Below are 23,682 nucleotides of genomic sequence, written 5' to 3'. Positions count from 1 at the left end.
GAATTTGAAGAAAGGATGAGAAACCAGGACTATATTAATAATTGATCTGTAGTGTTTATTTTTTTGTAAGGCATTGTGTTAAACTATAAAGGATTTGGAAATTATCTGTTGTATCCATTCCTTTACTAGTCCAGGCTTCCATTGCCCCTCCCCAAAAGACTAGTGGCTCTAGCTTACTTTTACTTACCTCCCTGATTAATTTTCCTAAAGAGAGCTCTGATGATTCCTTATGGTAAATGCTACTTGGGATTCATTTTTCTTCCGTATGTAAATTAAAATGTCAATGAAAATGTTTATATTTACAATTATTAGGAAGGCATAAGGTATGAAAAGTATATATACCTGTGTTTCACTTTTTTTTTTTTTGCGGTACACGGACCTCTCACTGCTGTGGCCTCTCCCGTTGCAGAGCACAGGCTCCAGACAGGCAGGCTCAGTGGCCATGGTTCATGGGCCCAGCCGCTCCGCGGCATGTGGGATCTTCCCGGACCGGGGCACAAACCCGTGTCCCCTGCATCGGCAGGCGGACTCTCAACCACTGCGCCACCAGGGAAGCCCACCTTTGTTTCACTTTTACGAGTATTTCAATTAATAACTATCCAAAGTTTTACAAGACGGCATTTAGACTTAACTGGGGCATTAGTTCGTTGCTGTAGAACAGTCATTTTGAAATCTGTTGATACTTCCATCCCTATCGCCACTTGGGTTTGAATAGCTATAGTTAGAGTTGCTTCGGGTAGACTGTTGCTGAGGAGTGGAATTGGAGAAAGAAAAGGGGAAAAGCTAATACTGCTTAGCAGTAGTTAGCAATTAACAATGCCTTTTAGGAGAGGTATGTTAGCTCTCTGTTCTTTTTATTTTTCTCCATGTTCAGAAAATTATATACATAGTGATTACATAGGAATTCTACTTTTGAAAGTAATTAATATATTTCTACTCATTGGTTTCAAAAAAAGATGTAAGAAAGGTGCTTATTTAAAGCATATCATCAAATGATTTTCAAATGCTTATCTTAAATTTCTTTTAAAAAGCTAAAAAAAGAAAGCTAGTAGAGGCTTTGGAGTCAGGGTAAACTACTAGCTGTGTGACTTTGGACAGTCTTTTAACTTTCATGTCTAAGTCTCTGCCCATACCTTGTCTTTTCTCTTTCTGGAGCTCTGATTAAACTTACGTTTGATCTTCTCATTCTGTTTTACATGTCTTGTAACCCTCCCCTGCCTTTTTAACAGCTTTGTTGTGGAATAATGCTCATACTATAAAATTTGCCGTTTTTAAGTATACACATTTGATGGGTTTTTTTGTTTTGTTTGTTTGGTTTTGGCCATGCTGTGTGACTCGTGGGATCTTAGTTCCCCAACCAGGGATTGAACCAAGGCTCTCGGCAGTGAAAGCACAGAGTCCTATCCAGTGGACTGCCAGGGAGTTCCCCATTTGGTGGGTTTTTTTTTTTCTTTTTTTTTTCATTTGATGGTTTTTAATAAATTTATTTACTTTTATAACCAACATAATCCAGTTTTAGATACCTCACAAAGTTCCCTTTTACTTGTTTGCAGTTTATCCCTGCTCTCACTCTCAGCCCCAGGTAATTACTAAACTTACTGTTTCTGTGGTTTTGCCTTTCTAGAAATTTCATGTAAATGAAATCATAATATCTTATGTCTGGGTTTTTCCATTACCATAATGTTTTTGAGGTCCAGCAGTGTTGCGTGTTATCTTTAGTTTGTCCCTCTTTATTGTTAAGTAGTATATATCATTGCATGGATATATCACTTTGTTGGTTATTATGAATAATGTTTCTAGAACATTCAAATACAAGTCTTTGCGTGGACATGTTTTCATTTTTGGGGGGAAGATAGTTAGGAATGGAATCTTGGAGTCATATGTAAGTTTATGTTTAACATTTCAGTAAACAACCAAACTTTTCCTTTGTAAGTGTTTATACCATTCTGCATTCTGACTAGTAAAGTATGAGATTCCAGTTTATACATCTGTGCTTGCACTGGGTATTGTCAGCCTTTGATTAAAGCCTTTCTAGTGGTTGTGAAGTGGTATTGCATTGTAGTTTTAAATTTGCATTTCCCTAATAGCCAGTGAAATTGAGCACCTTTTCTTACACTTATTTGGTAAAGTAAGCATATTCTCTTTGGTGAAATGTCTCTCCATGTCTTTTGCCCATTTGTGAATTGGATTTTTTTTTTTAATGTTGAGTTTTCTGAGTCCTTTATCTTATTTGCAAATAAGTCCTAAATCAGTATATGCTATTTTGGATGGAGTATTTTATAAGTTCCATCAGGTAAAATTGATTGACAGTGTTGTTTAAGTCTACTCTATTCTTTCTAGTTTTCCTATCAAGAAAAAGATGAGGTTAAAAAAAAAAAAAGGATGTGAACTGTACAAGATTGCATTTCATAGCATTTATCTATGCCCATATATTTCCAAGTTCTCCCTAAGACCTTTTCCTCTTTTGTCAAGTGGTTGTCTTTGACAGAACTCCTTAGAAAGGTCCACTGTTAATTAATAAATTTGCTCATGTTGTGTTCATTTTTTGCCCATCTTTCATTCATATTGTAGGCTTCAGACATATGCTCATGAACTGCAAATGATTTAGTTAAAAACATATATATATAATTCATACCGGAGTAGTCTGAGTGCTTCTCATGCATGTATATTGCCATTATTTTAGTAGGTTATTTGCATATGTTCTAGAATCTGATTTTGGTGGACTTCATTACCATAGCATGGGACTGAGCTGTGGTCATTGCCATTTGTTTGCAAAGAAGCTCACAGGGAGAAATTCCAAACAAATCTTTGTCTTGCTTTAACAACCAGTAAAAATATAGCAGCAAGTACAACCACTAATCTGTTTTTCCCCCTCAAACCAGTTCCAATTTTTTCTAGAAGAGAGAAGCAACCCTTTAAATGATAAATCACAGTATAATTTTAGTGCTACCCCTAAACCCTGCATTTTTAATAATAGGAGCTTAATGAAAATTTCATGAGTTTAAAGCAGTAGGTTAAGTTGGTTTTGGTAGAAATTCAAGCTCACGTTATCACGTATCAGAGCAGCCTACCAAATGGTATTTTTTTCAAGTTACAAGCAGAAGTCACATGAATAAATGTCTTCAGGTCCAGATGCTCTGCCTACCTTCAGTGTACTATGGTTGTGGAGTGGGAGAAGGGGCCAGGATAGCAATAATATACCAGCAGTCTAACTGACATGGCCAGATCTTTTGGTTCTCAGGAGAATGCTCTAAATGTGATCCTGGGGATGGTTCTGTTGCTCTACAGGTGCATAAGGGAGTAGGGAGTGATGGAGATTGCATTCCTAAATAGAGTAAGTCTCATTGAGAAAGGTGACGTTTGCTCAAAGACTTGAAGGAGGTGATAGAATGAAAGTAATGAGTCAGGATGCAGAGATGCAGAGCACTAGGACCTTAAAGATTATTGTAAGGACTTTGGCTTTTATAAAACTTCTTTGAGTAAAATGTGAAAATACTGAAGAGTTTTGAGCAGAGAAGTGACATAATGACATATTTTAAAAGGATTACTTTAGGGACTTCCCTGGTGGTCCAGTGGTTAAGACTCTGCACTTCCATTGCAAGTGCCATGGGTTCGATCCCTGGTCAGGGAACTAAGATTCCATATGCTGTGTGGCATGACCAAAAATAAATAAATAAAATAAAAATGTTTTAAAAAGATTATTTTATTTCTTTTGGCAAGGGTGGCGTGAGTGGTTTCTGCAGTAAGCCAGGCAAGAGGTGATGATGGCTTGGGCCAGAATAGTAGCAGTGGAGGTGTGAGAAGTGGTTGGATATTGGATGTGTTTTGAAGGCAAGCTGACAGGTTTTGCCATGGGATTATATATGAAGTACATAAGAAGAGGAAACCAAAGATGACATTAAAATTTTTGCCTTAAGGGACTTCCCTGGCGGTCCATTGGTTAAGATTCCACACTTCCACTGCAGGGGCCACAGGTTCGATCCCTGGTTGGGGAACTAAGATCCTGCATGCCATGCAGCCAAAAAAAAAAAAAAAAGAAGTATTTTTGCCTTTAAAAAAAAAAAAGAAAGAATTACAACTGGAAGAATAGAGTTACCATTTACTGAGATGGGGAAGACTTTATGAGAAATAGTGTTTGGGTGAAAGATGAGCTCAGTTTTGGCCATGTTACGTTTGAGATGCCTGTTAGACATCAAAATGAAGCTGTTAAGTAGGCAGTTGGTTATGTGAGCATGGAGTTCAGGGAAAGATCTGACATGGAAATACAAATTAGAGAGTTATCCAGTGTATTGATGGCAAACTGGATGTGAGCACTAAAAGAATGACTATAACTGGAAAAAAAGTCCAAAGTCTGAGTGAATATAACCGGAAAAAAGAAGTCCAAAGTCTGAGTGAATATAATTGGAAAAAAGAAGTCTAAAGATTGAGAAGAGGAGAAATCAGCAATGGAGTGGCCAGTGAAGGGAAGAAAATCAAACTAACTGATGAAAATGTTTTAAGAAGATAAGAATGGTTGATTTTGTTAAATGCTGCTGATATATCAATGAAGATGAGTCCTGAAAGTTGACCTTTGGATTTAGAGAAAACCATTGATGATCTTGTTGAAACTTATTTTAGGAGAGTGCTTGCCTTGAAAGTCTGACTGGAGTGGGTTTTAGAAAGCATGGGAGGAGAAGAAAAGAGGGAAACACTTCTTCCAATGATCTTTACTGTAGATGGAGACAGAAACATTATGTGTTAGCTTGAGGGGCAAATGGAGTCATGCAAAATTTGTTGTGTTTAAAATGGGAAGAATAATAGCATGTTACGTGCTGATAGGAATAAGTTAATAAAGAAGGGGAAAAAATCAGGGAGAACTGGTGGAGAGTTAGTAAGGGTATGGGGTCTAGAGCACAAGAGTGATTAGACTTAAATAGGAACACAGTCACAGGAAGGAAGGCAGAATGTGTGGGTATAGATACTCATTGGTGGACAGATGTGGTAGAGGTTTGTAGAAGTTCTCTTCTTGCTCAATTTTCTGAGTGAAATGGGAAGTAGATCATCACTTGAGAGTAAGAATGCTGAAGGAGTGTTGGTGGTTTGAGGAGAGGAGGAGATGGTGTGAAATCATACAGAAGAATGAGAAAATGGACCAGGGAAATATGGTGTGACTGTTGGACATCATGAAGGGACATTTGAGGTTTGTGGTCAGGGCTTTAAAGTGAAACCAGAGGGTGGTGTTTTGTTTTTTTCCATAGTCATATTAATATAGGCAGTTATGGAATAGATGGGGAATTGGATTGAATCAGGGTTGCGTTTGCTAGGTGTATTCCTAATACAGTAAAACTGGAGAGATTCCTATTTCCCCCCCCCCAAGGGGTATGTAGGGAAGCAGATTCTTCAAAGGAATACTACCAGACTTTAGTTAGAAAAAGAAGGTGGTGGCTTGCAGGATCTTAGTTCCCCAACCAGGGATCGAACCCATGCCCCCTGCAGTGGAAGCACAGAAGAATCCTAACCAGTGGACCCCCAGAGAATTCCCTAGAGGTTTCTTTTTGGAATACAGGCTCTTCCTTTTTGTACTGTACTGGTAAGAAAGAGGGGGATGGGGGCGAGAGATTTTGAGAGAGCGTGCTAATACCTATATTTAATATATATCTATATCTATAGATATATTAGATATTTAATGTTTATATGTCTAATATATATATTATGTGGAGGATGAAGCTCAAGATCTTCAATCTACTCAGTCCGAATTTATGGAGTTTCACCTATCTCAGTATGTAATGCCTCATCCCTTTTTTTAAAAAATAAATTTATTTATTTATTTTATTTTATTTTTGGCTGCCGTGGATCTTCATTGCTGCATGCGGGCTTTCTTTAGTTGCAGTGAGCGGGGGCTACTCTTTGTTGCTGTGCACGGGCTTCTCATTGCGGTGGCTTCTCTTGTTGCAGAGCATGGCCTCTAGGCGTGTGGGCTTCAGTAGTTGTGGCACGCAGGCTCAGTAGTTGTGGCTCGCAGGCTCTAGAGTGCAGGCTCAGTAGTTGTGGTGGATGGGCTTATGTGCTCCGCAGCATGTGGGATCTTCCCAGACCAGGGCTCGAACCCGTGTCCCCTGCATTGGCAGGTGGATTCTTAACCACTGAGCCACCAGGGAAGTCCACCTCATCCCTTTTTGATCAATCACCAATAGCAGGATACAGAGTCTGGGGATCTAGGCAGAAGCTTAAGTGGTGGTATAAAAAGTAATTTTAAAAAAACTTTTAAATTTGAAATTATTTCAGGTTTAGAGTAATTGACGGAAATGTGTTAATCTTCCACTGTCATCCTAGATTTGTCTTATTCTCCATATTGATGTTTTTGCTTTATGCATTTTGAGACTACTTTATTTGGTGATTCATATTTAAGATTGTTGTAGTAGTCTGGTGAATCAGATATTTGAAATCATATAATAACCTGCACTATCCCTGTTGATGTTTAGCATGTATTTTTTTTTAGTATTGTCTTTCTTTTGATTAGAATTTGCTTGATATCTCTTTCTATCCCTGTACCATTAGCCATTCCATGGCCTATGCTTTAGGTATTTGTCTTAGAAACAGAGTATAGCTATTATTAGGTTTTATTTTATTTTTAGTTGAATCTGACAGTCACTTTTTGTGTGTGTGTGTGTGTGGTACGCAGGCCTCTCACTGTTGTGGCCTCTCCTGTTGCGGAGCACAGGCTCAGGACACGCAGGCTCAGCGGCCATGGCTCACAGGGCTAGCCGCTTTGCGGCATGTGGGATCTTCCCAGACCAGGGCACGAACCCGTGTCCCCTGCATCGGCAGGCGAACTCTCAACCACTGCGCCACCAGGGAAGCCCTGACAGTCACTTTTAATTGGCTTTAAAATGATCCACTTCCCAGGATCATACCAGCCCCTCTTGAAGTTTCTGGCTGAAACTCGATTTCCCTCCTCTCTGGTTATTTGAAGCCACAGTATCTGCATAGCACTGTTGATTTAGTAATCTCAATCTCACTGGACTTAAATGGAATGATTCTAATATTTTAGGTGTGCTGTCGTCAGTCAACATGTTTGTATATAGTAAATATTTAGTGAATTAAATTATTTTAATGTATTTATCATTAAATTTTTCCTTGTAATATTAGTTGGTTAATTTATAAACCATCTTTTTTAAACTTTCTGTTTTAGTCCCAGAAATCCTGGATAGAAAGCACTTTGACCAAGAGGGAATGTGTATACATTATACCAAGTTCAAAAGACCCTCACAGGTAAGCATACTTCTCTTTCTTCTGGGTTCTTCTAGAAATAAATAAATAAATAAATTTATTTATTTACCTACCTACCTACCTTATATTTTTGGCTACGTTGGGTCTTAATTGTGGCACACGAGATCTTCGTTGAGGCATGCAGGATCTTTCATTACGGAGCACGGTCTCTTTGTTGCGGCACTTGGGCTTCTCTTTAGTTGCAGTGTGTGGGATTTTTGTCTCTAGTTGTGGCGTGAGGGCTCCAGTGCACATGGGCTCTGTAGCTGTGGTGCGCGGGCTCTCTTGTCGAGGTGCGTGGGCTTAGTTGCCGCGCGGCATGTGGGATCTTAGTTCCCTGACCAGGGATTGAACCTGCGTCTGCTGCATTGGAAGGCGGATTCTTTACCACTGGACCACCAAGGAAGTCCCTCTTCTAGAAATTTATGTGGGAAGCTGGTGTTCTGCCATGGGAAGCCGTTGTTCTGCCATGTCGCAGATAACGCTTATCAGGGAGTAGCCCAAAAGGCTATGTGCCACACATGCGCCACGACGAGCCAATATGCTAATGAAGGATCAGAATTGCAACCAATAAATTGTGAACAGCACATATCTTGTTGAGTTAACCAGCCAACCACAGGTTGCCACGGGTTATAGTGCATTATAAAAAGCCAGTGTGAACAAGTCTTGGGGTCTTCCCTCCATCTGTCTGAAACCAAGCTGTACTCCAATAAAGTGTGATACGAGAAGAATCTAGCGTGTGGTGACTCGTCTTTCTGCTGGTCAGAAGCGGCTCGCCGCAAATTTAGATGTAAATTATATTGCTATTTATTTATTAAAAATTTTAATTATTAATTATTTGTAGTTACTGTTAACTTTTGTGCTTACTGTTAATTATTCTTTTAGGATTAGGAGAAGGAGCTATCATAGCAAAATATCAGTGTTCTGGAGTTCTTAATGACATTTCACAACATAAAACCTCTTCTTCAAAGTGTTGTTCCATCCCTAATCTCCCCCATATCGTACTAGTGTATTACAAAGACAGTTAAGGCTCTCTTTTTTAATTGATTCACTGATACTGAGAACTTAAAAAAGTTTGTGTATCGGTTTAATGGGCATCTACTGAGTGCCCAACACTATGGTTTATGCTGAAGAAACCAATATGAACCTAATAGTTGCTGGTTTTGTTTGCCAAAATATAGCTATAATGAGCACTTAGTGGAAAACCTATCACCAGAGATTCTGTTGGCATCTCTGATTGTCTTTTGGTCTTTAAAATGGCTTTGATAATAGAAAAAATTTTAAGTAAAGGACAGTAGTTAGAATTCAAGAAAAAGACCTGTTGAGGTATTTATTGAAGAAATATTTTTCCTAATATTTTTCTTTTTCTTTAGACCTAAAAATAGCAAGAAGCTTAAAAGGGTAAATTAAAAATACAGTTATTTTCTGGCCTACAGAGCACCTCTTTTCACAGGCACTTAGGAAAAATTAATTGAAAAAGGCATTTACAAGGATTTTTAGTCTTCTTACCTTTGCTGTCTCCTGTTAAACCCTGTTTGCTATGTAGTAATCTTCTCTGCAACTTTACTTCCATTTACTATATGGCTCTTATGAAAATACAGCCAAGTAGGTAATCTTTTATTAACTGATGTATTTTAAATTATAGCACCTGTCACCATTATTGTCCATAGTGAGTTTTTGGTAAATATTTGTTGAATAGAATTTCTGAACCTTTTGTTTGTTACATTACATAAACCTGCTGTTTGAATTCAACATTTCTCTTTTTTTTTAAACAGCAAAAAATACCTATTTTGAATATATCTCTCACTTAAACAAATTTCCATTATAAGAGGAATGTGCATGATAACTTTTGGAAAGTTTTGAGATGCAGAAAGTAGGCTCAGGGACTTCCCTTGTGGCGCAGTGGTTAAGAATCCATCTGCCAATGCGGGAGACACGGGTTTGATCCCTGGTCCAGGAAGTTGTCACATGCGGCGGAGCATCTAAGCCTGTGTGCCCCAACTACTGAGCCTGTGCTGTAGAGCCTGCGAGCCACAGCTACTGAAGCCCGTGCACCTAGAAGACCGTGCTCCGCAACAAGAGAAACCACTGCAATGAGAAGCCCATGCACCGCAATGAAGAGTAGCCCCCGCTCGCCAGAACCAGAGAAAGCCCGCACACAGCAGCCAAGACCCAGAGCAGCCAAAAATAAATATATTTATTTATTTAATTAAAAAAGTTACTCTATCATTAAAAAAAAGAAAGTAGGCACAATACTCAGTTTCAAAACATGAAGACAGTCATTATTAATAACATTAATTGCACCTATTTTTAATCTTTTCTCAGTGCATAGCTTTCGTTTTAAAATATTGCTAAATTCAGTCTATACGTAAAGCTTTGAATCTGCTTTTTTAACAAAATGTTATAGTAATTACATTTTTTCATGATATAGATATTTTATAAGAATGGTAGTTAATATTCTGTTAGTGTAAGTATCACAATTCATATACCTATCCTACTCTTTGCCGTTTGAGTTATTTTCAGTTTTTAGCATTATAAATTAAAATTAGGTCACAGTGGAGATCTTAGTGGATAAAACTTTTGTGTTTAAAGTTTTATTCCCGCTTAGTATGTGTAATGCCAAAAAACTTTACAAAAGATAAAAGAATACACATTATCACCAGTAGTGACGAGATTGCCTGAATATTGACTAGAGTAATATGATCCATCATCTTCAAGAAAAAGTGATGAGTAGAAAATAGTGTATGTATTAAATTTGCATTTATTTGATTACTGTTGAGAAAACATTTTTAATATTCTTTAATATTCCCCCAATTTTTGTTAATTTCTGTAAATGCCTTTTTAGATCATTAAAATAGATAACCTTAATGTCTCTTCCAATCATTATTCTATGATTTATTTGTATTTCTTACTAATTATTAAAGATAGGTTTTATTACAAGACAAGATTACATTTCTTAACCAGAGAGCATAAGTGACATTTCCCAGGTCCCATGGCTAATAATTCATAAAGATTGGATTAGAATTTAGATCTGCCAGTTCTAAATAAGACTGTGTTGTTCTTCCATTTAGAGAAAAATATGGTTTTGCTTTATTAAAAAATAGATTGTATTATCATTAAGGAGCTTATTTCTTGTAATTTTGTTAATTTTACTTTGCAGTAGAAATAATACAAGTCCTCATTAGGTGTTAAAGAAATCTCAAGCTGTTATTAAATACCCTTGCCTGTAGCCATCCATACGAGACCTAATTTACAAACACCATTAGCTGGTCATTTTTTCCTACACTAATTGGATTTTAAAATTAATTTAATATGAATAGGTTAATCATTGATTTACAAGGTACCAAAAATTATAAGTGAAAGCCTCGTTTTTACCACTGTGCCTTAACTATAAGTTCCCCTCCCTAAAGGAAACTGGTGTTACCTATTCCTTGGGGTACCTTTCAGAAATAGATATACTCTTTGTCTGACCAAGCAGATGTATATTTATTCCTCCCTCTTCCCTTTTAAATACATACTGTTTATCTCGTGTTTATTATCTTGGCAATAACCACTTTGCTCTTAATTTTTGCATCCTTTTTAATTATATATCTGGATCATAATTTTAGTATTCCCGTAGGACATTTTAGCTATTCTGTTTTTTTGCTGTTAGAAAAAAAAATTCTGTTGGGTTTTTTCAGCAGTAGCCGTCCCTGACTCCTTGTTTGGTACCTTACAATAAATGCCGCTCTTTCCTTCACCACAATAAATAAATAAATAAATAAATGAATGAATGAATGAAAAAAAATTCTGTAGTGAATAACCTTATAAGTGAATCATTTTACACATATGCTGTAGATATTTTTTAACCTTCACTCTTAGTACTTTAGACTTAGAGAAAGAGTCTGCATTTTTCATTTTGATAAGTATTGCCAAATTGCCCTCCATAGAGAGTTTATCAATTTATACTCCTCCCAGCAGATACGAGGCTACTTTCCTCTATATTCTCACCAAGATATTGTCTTAAAGGATTAAAAAAATTATTTTTCTAATCAAATACCTTTTCATGTTTGTTTTTACTGTGAATTATCTGTTTATATATTTTCCTATTTTATATTGATTCAATGAAGCTCTTATATATTAGGAAAACTAACATTTTGTCTGCAAATATTTTTTCTCAGTTTACCTTTAGACTTTATGGGTGACATATTTTTGCCACATAAAAATGTTGTATTTTTTATGTAGTTAAATCTGTCAGTCTTTTCTCTTATGGTTTTAAGTCACAACTAATTATATTTAAAATATGAAAATCATGTTAGTTTTTAAAAGTAGTTATTTGAATATGTAAATTAAGGTATAAATGTCTTGTGCTATCTACTGAAAAATTAAACTAAATACATAATTTTTCCTTTGTTTTGTATTTTTTATGGATTTTATATAGTTTAAACTAAAAAAATTATTTCCCTTTAAGTAATAGATTTACCTTGTTTTATAGGTGCCTTCCAGGATGTCAAATTTGTCAACAACTCGTCAGGTAATTTTCATAACTCCATTGCACAAATTTTGAAAAATAAAACTAATGTATAAAAAAAATCAGAATACATTGGGATAAATTCACAGGCCATTATGTTTAAGGGTTACTTTACTCAGACTTGGGAGGTGAAGGATCAGGCAAAGCTGCTTGAAACTCAAGTGTAGGTATCTGAGCAGAGTTCTAAAGCTGAATGTGACTTAGGTAAAGATTGAGGGAAAGGGATTTTAGGCAGAGAGAACAGGATGTGGGAAGGCCTGGCAGTGAAAAAGATTATGGTTCTGTCAGGAAACTGCAGGCTGTAGAATGTAAGATGGATATTGGAGAGATCAGAGTCTGGAGAAATAAGTAGGGCCAGATCATTTAAGCTCTTTGTGTACTATGCCACACAGTTTTGATTTCATGTTAAAAGGGTATTATATAGGGAAGTAACATGTTTAGTTTTTTTTTTTTTTCTTCAATAAAAGCAGTTGGTATTTTGAGGAGATTGGATTGGGAGAAAAAAATAGTTTAGAAACTTTTGGAGTAATTCTGGCAAAAAATGAGAGCCTGAATTAAGATACTGGCTATGGTGATGAAGGAGAAGTAGGCATGTTTGAAGGGATTAATCAGACAAATTCAGTAGGATTTGGTGGATGTATGGAGAAAGGGAAGATTTGAGGATGGTACCTAAATTTCTTACTTAGGCAACTAATTAAAGAGTAATGTTGTTCTTTTAAGCTGTGATGAAAGAAGACAAGAGGAAGATGAGAAGGTCTCTTGGTGGTGGGCTAGGAAAAGAAGTGCATAGAATATATTCATTTAGATATATTGAGTTGTTTTAGCATCTCCAGTCCTGTTCATTTGTTCCTCTAGATGGGAAGTTTTCTGTCTGGTGTCTTTACACTCAGGATGAAGAGCTTCCTTTAGCATTTGGTATAATGCAGATATACTGGAGAGGAATTTTCTCAGCTTGGTTTATCTGAAAATATGTTTATTTTACTCTCATTTTTAAAGGATATTTTCACTGAATGTGGAATTCTGAGTTGATACTTTTCTCATTCCAGTGCTTTGAAGATACCATTATATTGTCTTCTAGCTGTTGGTTTCTAGTGAGAAGTCAGCTGTCGTTAGTGTAGTTGCTCTCCTGTGTGTAATGGGTCTTTTTTTCCTCTGGCTATTTTAAGGATTTTTTTTTTTTCCCTGTAATTCTGGATTTCAACAGCAGGTCTATGATGTGCCTAGGAATGGTTCTTTTTGTACTTCTTGCATAAATATCTGCAAGTTCATATTTTTCACCAAATTTATAAGTTTTCAGCCATTGTTTCCTAAAATACTTTGCTGCCCCATTCTCTATCTCTCTTCCCTTAGAAACTCCAGGTATACATATATTAGATTGCTTGATATTTTCCACAAGTCACTGAGGCCCTGTTTCATTTTTATTTAATTAAAATAATTTTTCCCATTTATTAGATTAGATCATTTGTATTGATCTGTCTTCAGGTTCACTAACACTTATTTCTGCAATCTCCAATGCTGTTTTGCCCATCCAGTAGCAAGTAGATGCCCCAAACTAAATTTAGAAGACTGTATCATCAAATACTAATGTATTTATACTATTTTAATTCTATGGTGACGGTATTAATTTACTGATATCCTAAAATCAAAAAGATTAATTTTCATACTCTGAGTTCATTTATTTTCGTATGGTTTTTCATTGACTAATTTTTTAAAAGGTTTTTTTAAAATTTTATTACTTTTTTCCTTTAGGTGTTTTTGTGGTCGCTTGGTCAAGCAACATGCTTGTTTTACTGCAAGTCTTGCCATGAAATACTCAGATGTGAAATTGGGTGACCATTTTAATCAGACATTAGAAGAGTGGTCTGTGGAAAAACATACAGAACAGAGCCCAACGGATGCTTATGGAGTCATAAATTTTCAAGGGGGTTCTCATTCCTACAGAGCTAAGGTATGTCATGTATTTGAGTTTCTTCATTTACCTTATTACCTAATAATATACGTTTATTACCTGACAATAATATTGTGTCAGAAAATTAGTTTCAATCATTTCCTTATGTATTTTAAAGTTCTTTATATAGGTACATATATGAATATAGAATTGTTATATCTTGTTGAATGGAACCTTTTAGTTTAGTCTACTATCTCACTTTTTCTTTTCTTTTTGGTCTTTTGGATTAAGTATTTTTTCATTAAGCTTTCCTTCTTTATAGCATTTTATTTATACATTGTTTTTCTATTCTTTAGATTAATCTTATAATAAATACTATAAAATGCATTTATAACTTGTTCCTATTATAAATTAGTACTTTTACCACTTCCTGGACAACGCAAGAAACTTTAGAATACTTGTGACTACATTTTTTTCCCTCATGACTAATGTGCTCTTGTTGGCATGAATTTTATTTCTTCGTGTATTAAACTTCCAAATCATAATTATTATTCATTTAGATGTATCAACATATTATCCCTTAGATTGTTCCACCTGCCTCCCTCCCTGCCTTGATTTGATAAGCAGTGCCAAATGTTGGGCCTGTCTCTCCATTTTTTCTATTCTCTTGGATCCTGATCCCACAAGTTGTCACTGCTTTGGTAGCTCACTGATAGCTTAACAACAGGTGTTATTTATCTAGTTTCTAGTTTCTTTAGTTCCCAGGGGCAGTTAGTCGCAGACAACCTAGTCCATCATTGTTGGAAATGGAATTCCTCATTTATTACTAACATAATCTTTTTTTTTTTTTTTTTTTTTTTTTTTTTTTTTTTTTTTGCGGTACGCGGGCCTCTCACTGTTGTGGCCTCTCCCGCTGCGGAGCACAGGCTCCGGACGCGCAGGCCTGGCGGCCATGGCTCACGGGCCCAGCAGCTCCGCGGCATGTGGGATCTTCCCAGACCGGGGCACGAACCCGTGTCCCCTGCATTGGCAGGCGGACTCTCAACCACTGCGCCACCAGGGAAGCCCCCATAATCTTTTTTTTAAAAAAATTAACTTTAGATTGTTTTCCAAACACTACTTAATGTACCCAAGTATAATAATGAGTTAAACAGAACTAATGCAGAAAGACTTAGTGCAGAACAAATCTCATTACAAATCATTCTTAACGGATTCTGGAGTCTTCTCAGTTTTATATAATTCTGATATTTTGGGATAATTTTCCTTGGTGTTTGATCTCTATTTGTAAAGGAATTGGCAATATGTTGTTTTGCAAAGAACCTTTATTAGAGATGATTAAACGTGTTTTTCTGGGCTTCCCTGGTGGCGCAGTGGTTGAGCGTCTGCCTGCCGTTGCAGGGGACACGGGTTTGTGCCCCGGTCCGGGAAGATCCCACATGCTGCAGAGCGGCTAGGCCCATGAGCCATGGCCGCTGAGCCTGCGCGCCTGGAGCCTGTGCTCCGCAACGGGAGAGGTCACAACAGTAAGAGGCCTGTGTACCGCAAAAAAAAAAAGTGTTTTTCTTCCAACATCTGAATATTTTAGATTTCTTATGAGCTAAGTCATAGGTGCTTTAGATAAAGAAAATGAATTACAGTAGTCATAGCGAGTAAATTTTGTGATGTCACTTACCAGAAAGATCATTTTTTTAATCTTTCAAACCAGAGGAACTTACTCCACAGATATGATAGCTTATTTCCTTATAGAATGATTTTTCAAAAATTAAAGTGGTGATTCCATCTGAACACCTTGAAATACTGAGCAAAATTTATTATTTTCAGCAATTTGTGAGTCAAATCCACAGTTACTTCCAGTGAAGGAAACAATCATCTGTATTAAAAAAATCTGTGTTACTTTACTGCATAGTCACAATTCTGATCAGTGGATTAGATCATTGATCAAACTTTCAAACAGATAATTCAGTATTTGCCTCTCATAGTTGCAAGAGTTGTAGAAGTCTCCATGTTTTCACCATTCTTCTCTTATTTTCCCTTTTCCCATCATCATACCTATCCTTAACACTTCTCACTCAATGCATACTTATAGTTAAACAAGGCAATGAGTACTGTGGATAAATTTGTAAATCAGATGAATGGTAATTAAGTTTATATAAACAGAAAGAGTAACAAATTTACATCTTGGTTTAAAAATTACAGTGCCACTACTTCTGTAGCTCTTATGGAATGATTTTCCAACTTTAAAATCATTTGCTATTGCTTATTCCTAGAAGTGTAAATATATTGCAAGTAGCCTGTGAAATTTATTTTATAATAATCTGATCCAAACAAAATTTTTCTTAAGTCATATAATGTTGCATTTTGAAACCTATGAATATTCAATTGTTAATTATTGTTTTAAAACCTTTTTTATTAGTATGTGAGGCTATCATATGACACCAAACCTGAAGTCATTCTACAACTTCTTCTTAAAGAATGGCAAATGGAATTACCCAAACTTGTTATCTCTGTACACGGTGGCATGCAGAAATTTGAGCTTCACCCACGAATCAAGCAGTTGCTTGGAAAGGGTCTTATTAAAGCTGCAGTTACAACTGGAGCCTGGATTTTAACAGGAGGAGTAAACACAGGTAATGTGATTATACCAGTTTTATTTGGTGTGCTTGTAAATTCTTCATAATATCAATTAGATATTTGAAAAGTCAACACTGAATATAAATATATTCAATTCTTCTGTTAAATAATCTACTTCCTAAGTATAAATGCTAACTGAAAAAGTATTTGGTTTTCATTTATTCTTTTAAAAGAATAATATGCTTTATCATTCACTTTTTTTAAATTAAGACTTTATTTATTTATTTATTTCTGGCCACGCTGTGCGGCTTGTGGGATCTTAGTTCCCGGACCAGGGATTGAATCCAGGACCCGCGTCCCTCCGTGAAAGCACCAAGTCCTAACCACTGGACCGCCAGGGAATCCCCAAGAATAATATGCTTTAGAGCAGGGGTTTGCAAACTGTGGCTCCATGCACCAAATCCAGCCTACTCCTTATTTTTGTAAATAAAGGATTTTTGGAACGCAGCCACACTCATTTGTTTTTGTATTGTTTTGTATCATACTTTTGTGCTACAAAAGCAGAGGTGAGTGGTCTGACAAAGACTGTATGCCCTGCAAAGCCTAAAATATTTACAATTTGGTCCTTTATAAGAAAGTTTGCTGACTCCCTACTGTAAAGTGAAGTGTTGTTCTTGTCACTCTGTGACTACTGGTAAATTGAGAGAAGAATGGCAATTCATTGCCTAGACACTGGTAACAAATAGCTTTTCAAATTAATTTTTAATGTACTATAATCTTTCATTCTAAGTCTTTCCTGTCAGATATACAGGTTGGATATATTGAAGGCAAATTAATTTTAATATCCAAAGTAAAACATAGTTATTATTTAAATTAGCTTGGAAAAATCTAATTTGTTATCAGCAACTGTGTTTTGAACCTCATTGTGTGTCAGGCACTCTTCTGGCTGCTGAAAATATATCATTCCACAAAATAAAATATTTACCTTCATGGAACTTATATTCTAGTGGGGAAGATGCAAACAACAAACATAACTAAATAGTGTATAATAAATTAGATGATAAGTGCTTTGGAGACACATGAAATACAGAGGCGGGATAGTGAGGGATGGTCGAGGGGACTTCATTGATAAGGTGACATTTGAGTAGAGATGTAAGGAAATGAAGTGAGCAAGATCAGAATAATGTGGAGCAGAGCATTTAAAGGAGAAGTGGCAAGTGTTGGAAGAATAGTAAGAAAGGTCCAGTGTAGCTTGACTGGAATGAGCAAGGAGTGCCAAGTGATGAAATCAGAAAGTTATGGGTGAGTGGTGGTGGTGGTAGGCCTGGCGTGGGGTGGTGTGGTGAATAGCATGGGCAATAGACAGATCATCATATAAGGCCTTGTAGGCCATTATAAGCACTATGACTTTTAATCGAATGAGAAGGGGAGGTTTTAAACAGAGAGTTGACAAGAGCAAAGATCACTTGAATGATGATTTAAAAATAGACTGTAAACAGGCAAGGCATCACTTGGAAGAACAGTGAAGGTGCTGTTTCCATTATCCATGTTAGGAATGAGATCTAATGCGTTATAAAAATCAAATTGAGTGATGCACTGGTTTGCTAGGGCTGCTATAATAAAATACCACAGACTTGGTGGCTTAAACAAAAGAAATTTATTTTCTCACAGTTCTGGAGACCCAAGATCAAGATGTTAGCAGGTTTGGTTCCTCCTGAGGCATCTCTCCTTGACTTTCAGATGGCTCTCTTCTCCCTGTGTCCTCCTGTGGCCTTCCCTCTGTGCATGTGCATCCCTGGTGTCTCTTTTTGTGTCCAAATTTCCCCTTCTTATAAGGACACCAGCCAGATTGGAGTAGGGCCCACCCTAACAGCCTCATTTTCACATGATAACCTAAAGAACCTATTTCCAAATACAGTCACATTCTGAGGTACTGGGATTAGGATTGCAACATAGGAATTTTGGAGAGGTTACAGTTCAGTCCATAACAAGTGATAATGAGAAGTTGTGTGCTCTTTTGAATTATCTTTTCTACTTTCCTCCCAATTTTGACTCAGTTGGAAAACTTTTGTAGTTTTTTGTGAGCATGTGTGTTTTGCTTGTAGTCCTGAGCCATACTCTTGTTTTTTTTAAGATGATGTTTAGAGCAGTAACAAAAACTACAGTTAACATGAGGAATCTAAGAGAGGAGACTAGGCCTAACAACATGGTAAAAGTTTTACGTGTGTTTCAGGCAGTTGTACTGATTTGACATTGTGGGGTTTTTTTTCTTTTTTGTCCTTGTATTTTCTTTTGTAGGTTTGTCTTTTGGACCTTGTTGCCTTTTATCTAGTGTATGTAAAGAAAAATACCACCAATTGTAATGTTATTGAGCAAAGGATTGTTCTGAACACTGTAAAGACTTCCAAATAAAATGAATTAAATTTTGTATGAACAGGTGTGGCAAAACATGTTGGTGATGCCCTTAAAGAACATACTTCCAGATCATCTCGAAAGATTTGCACTATCGGAATAGCTCCGTGGGGAGTGATTGAAAACAGAAATGATCTTGTTGGGAGAGATGTAAGAGTGCTTTTTAAAATTTCTTACATTTAAACTTATGTATAAACAAAATTAGAGCAAGAATAATGCGAAGTCAACCTAAAATATTCATGATCATACCACGACCGTTTCGAAAATGCGTTCATAGATACAAAAAGTAGTGTTAATACATTGTTTCTGCCTTCTTTTGTATAACTATTTCACACCGTTTCCATGTCATGCCAGTCTTTGTAATTAAATTTTTAATGGCGACATTCTATTAAGAATTAATTGTATTGTCTGTAAGAGTAGTAATCAAATACCGGTGTTTTATTCAAGTAGGTTAAAGACATGTGAATTGGTTATAGATATCTTTCAAGAGATTATTAAAAAGGAATTACTGAATTATAATGATCACTTTCAAGTGCAATTAAATTTCTAACATCAATTTTAAAGATTCTACTTATGACTGGAAAAATAACTATGACATTTGATTGCTTTTCTTCAGTGTCCTTTATATATTTCACTTTATTCAGTAATAACTTAATAGTTTCTTCATATTGTTTGTTTATTTGCTTGTTTGCTGCTGTTTCCTTTGCATGGGATGATGAAATATGGTATATTCTGCATTGATAGCCGAAATACAACACTGTGGTTCAACCCATTATTGAATAATCTTCAGCTGCTTAAAAGCTCATGCTTTTTGATATATTCTTTTACATTTTCTATTTGTTGCTATGCATAAATAGAATCTTATCTCCTACTTGCCTTTACAGATTATTTCAAAATTTGTTTTTACTTTATATTAAATTTAATCCTGCCCACTAACTCTCATGTTTGCTATTGTTTAGGTGGTTGCTCCTTACCAAACGTTATTGAACCCTCTGAGCAAATTGAATGTTCTGAATAATCTACATTCCCATTTCATATTGGTGGATGATGGCACTGTTGGAAAGTATGGGGCAGAAGTCAGACTGAGAAGAGAACTTGAAAAAACTATTAATCAGCAAAGAATTCATGCTAGTAAGGGAATTTATAAATTTGTTGTTGTTGAAATTATCCTGGGCTGTATTAATTGCGAGCAGCATTCTAAAAAAGGTAGACTGTTCTTTAAGTGTTCATTTCCTTATGTAGCAGGATAACATACAAAACAACCATGAATGACTGACCTTACACAAAATAAGATCTAGGAAAGGAAGTCTGAGATTAAATAGGGTACTCAGATAACAAAGCCAAAGCCACAGAGGTTCATTGGAAGCTTTGTTGCTATTGTAATCCCACTGCAGCTCAAGGAATTCAGAAATATTCTTAATGTATGACATATTCCAATACCCGACTTTGAAATTCAAGATTGAAGAGGAAAAATATACTTTATGGTGAAGTAAGAATCACCTTGCTTAAAGTTGATAACACGAGTAGGTATCACTCTTTGGTAGATAATGTCTTAAAAGTTGGTATTTTTGACACTGGTCTTCCTTTCTTTTTTTTTTTTTTACATCTTTATTGGAGTATAATTGCTTTACAATGGTGTGTTAGTTTCTGCTTTATAACAAAGTGAATCAGCCATACATATACATATGTTCCCATATCTCTTCCCTCTTGCGTCTCCCTCCCTCCCACCCTCCCCATCCCACCCCTCCAGGTGGTCACAAAGCACCGAGCTGATCCCCCTGTGCGATGTGGCTGCCCCCGAGCAGCTATCTACCTTACGTTTGGTAGTGTATATATGTCCATGCCTCTCTCTCGCTTTGTCACAGATTACCCTTCCCCCTCCCCATATCCTCAAGTCCATTCTCTAGTAGGTCTGTGTCTTTATTCCTGTCTTACCCCTAGGTCCTTCATGACATTTTTTTCCCCTTAAATTCCATATATATGTGTTAGCATACGGTATTTGTCTTTCTCCTTCTGACTTACCTCAATCTGTATGACACACTCTGGGTCTATCCACTTCATTACAAATAGCTCAATTTCATTTCTTTTTATGGCTGAGTAATATTCCATTGTATATATGTGCCACATCTTCTTTATCCATTTATCCGATGATGGACACTTAGGTTGTTTCCATCTCTGGGCTATTGTAAATAGAGCTGCAATGAACATTTTGGTACATGACTCTTTCTGAATTATGGTTTTCTCAGGGTATATGCCAGTAGTGGGATTGCTGGGTCATATGGTAGTTCTATTTGTAGTTTTTTAAGGAACCTCCATACTGTTCTCATAGTGGCTGTACCAGTTCACATTCCCACCATCAGTGCAAGAGTGTTCCCTTTTCTCCACACCCTCTCCAGCATTTATTGTTTCTAGATTTTTTGATGATGGCCATTCTGACTGGTGTGAGATGATATCTCATTGTAGTTTTGATTTGCATTTCTCTAATGATTAATGATGTTGAGCATTCTTTCATGTGTTTGTTGGCTGGCAGTCTGTATATCTTCTTTGGAGAAATGTCTATTTAGGTCTTCTGCCCATTTTTGGATTGGGTTGTTTGTTTTTTTGTTATTGAGCTGCATGAGCTGCTTACAAATTTTGGAGATTAATCCTTTGTCAGTTGCTTCATTTGCAAATATTTTCTCCCGTTCTGAGGGTTGTCCTTTGGTCTTGTTTATGGTTTCCTTTGCTGTGCAAAAGCTTGGAAGTTTCATTAGGTCCCATTTATTTTTGTTTTTATTTCCATTTCTCTAGGAGGTGGGTCAAAAAGGATCTTGCTGTGATTTATGTCATACAGAGTGTTCTGCCTATGTTTTCTTCTAAGAGTTTGATAGTTTCTGGCCTTACATGTAGGTCTTTAATCCATTTTGAGCTTATTTTTGTGTATGGTGTTAGGGAGTGATCTAATCTCAAACTTTTACATGTACCTGTCCAGTTTTCCCAACACCACTTATTGAAGAGGCTGTCCTTCTCCACTGTACATTCCTGCCTCCTTTATGAAAGATAAGGTGACCATATGTACGTGGGTTTATCTCTGGGCTTTCTATCCTGTTCCATTTATCTATCTTTCTGTTTTTGTGCCAGTACCGTACTGTCTTGATTACTGTAGCTTTGTAGTTTAGTCTGAAGTCAGGGAGCCTGATTCTTCCAGCTCCGTTTTTCATTCTCAAGATTGCTTTGGCTATTCGGGGTCTTTTGTGTTTCCATACAAATTATGAAATTTTTTGTTCTAGTTCTGTGAAAAATGCCAGTGGTAGTTTGATAGGGATTGCATTGAATCTGTAGATTGCTTTGGGTAGTAGAGTCATTTTCACAATGTTGATTCTTCCAATCCAAGAATATGGTATATCTGTCCGTCTATTTGTATCATGTTTAATTTCTTTCATCGGTGTCTTATAATTTTCTGCATACAGGTCTTTTGTCTCCTTAGGTAGGTTTATTCCTAGATACTTTATTCTTTTTGCTGCAGTGGTAAATGTGAGTGATTTCTTGATTTCACTTTCAGATTTTTCATCATTAGTGTATAGGAATGCCAGAGATTTCTGTGCATTAATTTTGTATCCTACTACTTTACCAAATTCATTGATTAGCTCTAGTAGTTTTCTGGTAGCATCTTTAGGATTCCCTATGTATAGTATCCTGTCATCTGCAAACAGTGACAGCTTTACTTCTTCTTTTCCGATTTGGGTTCCTTTTATTTCCTTTTCTTCTCTGATTGCTGTGGCTAAAACTTCCAAAACTATGTTGAATAAGAGTGGTGAGAGTGGGCAACCTTGTCTTGTTTGTGATCTTAGTGGAAATGGTTTCAGTTTTTCACCATTGAGGACGATGTTGGCTGTGGGTTTGTCATATATGGCCTTTATTATGTTGAGGAAAGTTCCCTCTATGCCTACTTTCGGCAGGGTTTTTATCATAAATGGGTGTTGAATTTTGTCAAAAGCTTTCTCTGCATCTATTGAGATGATCATATGGTTTTTCTCCTTCAGTTTGTTGAGATGGTGTATCACGTTGATTGATTTGCGTATATTGAAGAATCCTTGCATTCCTGGAATAAACCCCACTTGATCATGGTGTATGATCCTTTTAACGTGCTGTTGGATTCTGTTTGCTAGTATTTTGTTGAGGATTTTTGAATCTATGTTCATCAGTGATATTGGCCTGTAGTTTTCTTTCTTTGTGACATCCTTGTCTGGTTTTGGTATCAGGGTGATGGTGGCCTCATAAAATGAGTTTGGGAGTGTTCCTCCCTCTGCTATATTTTGGAAGAGTTTGAGAAGGATAGGTGATAGCTCTTCTCTAAATGTTTGATAGAATTCGCCTGTGAAGCCATCTGGTCCTGGGCTTTTGTTTGTTGGAAGACTTTTAATCACAGTTTCAATTTCAGTGCTTGTGATTGGTCTGCTCATATTTTCTATTTCTTCGTGATTCAGTCTTGGCAGGTGGTGCATTTCTAAGAATTTGTCCATTTATTCCAGACTGTCCATTTTATTGGCATGGAGTTGCTTATAGTAATCTCTCATGATCTTTTGTACTTCTGCAGTGTCAGTTGTTACTTCTCCTTTTTCATTTCTAATTCTATTGATTTGAGTCTTCTCCCTTTTTTTCTTGATGAGTCTGGCTAATGGTTTATCAATTTTGTTCAGCTTCTCAATGAACCAGCTTTTAGTTTTATTGATCTTTGCTATCGTTTCCTTCAATTCTTTTTCATTTATTTCTGCTGTGATCTTTATGATTTTTTTCCGTCTGCTAACTTTGGGTGTTTTTGTTCTTCTTTCTCTGATTGCTTTAGGTTGTTTATTCGAGATGTTTCCTGTTTCTTAAGGTAGGATTGTATTGCTATAAACTTCCCTCTTAGAACTGCTTTTGCTGCATCCCATAGGTTTTGGGTCGTCATGTCTCCATTGTCATTTGTTTCTAGGTATTTTTAATTTCTCTTTGATTTCTTCAGTGATCACTTCGTTATTAAGTAGTGTATTGTTTAGTCTCCATGTGTTTGTATACTTTACAGATCTTTTCC

General features: G+C 36.4%; 1 protein-coding gene across 1 annotated transcript in view; it reads left to right on the top strand.

Annotated features, from left to right (window-relative positions):
- Positions 1 to 23,682, top strand: part of TRPM7 (transient receptor potential cation channel subfamily M member 7) — a 121,508-nt gene that overhangs the window by 19,360 nt on the left and 78,466 nt on the right. Inside the window, exons 2-7 of the mRNA XM_065872746.1 lie at positions 7,172 to 7,251; positions 11,723 to 11,761; positions 13,508 to 13,706; positions 16,060 to 16,273; positions 18,655 to 18,779; positions 19,589 to 19,760. Of these exons, the coding sequence (XP_065728818.1) occupies positions 7,172 to 7,251; positions 11,723 to 11,761; positions 13,508 to 13,706; positions 16,060 to 16,273; positions 18,655 to 18,779; positions 19,589 to 19,760 (829 nt within the window). The remainder of the gene's footprint in view (positions 1 to 7,171; positions 7,252 to 11,722; positions 11,762 to 13,507; positions 13,707 to 16,059; positions 16,274 to 18,654; positions 18,780 to 19,588; positions 19,761 to 23,682) is intronic.

This window comes from Phocoena phocoena, chromosome 2, assembly GCF_963924675.1.
Source record: "Phocoena phocoena chromosome 2, mPhoPho1.1, whole genome shotgun sequence".
In the NCBI taxonomy this organism is placed as follows: domain Eukaryota; kingdom Metazoa; phylum Chordata; class Mammalia; order Artiodactyla; family Phocoenidae; genus Phocoena; species Phocoena phocoena.
Note: the sequence above shows the minus strand (reverse complement) of the source record. Positions and strands in the feature narration are given on the sequence as shown.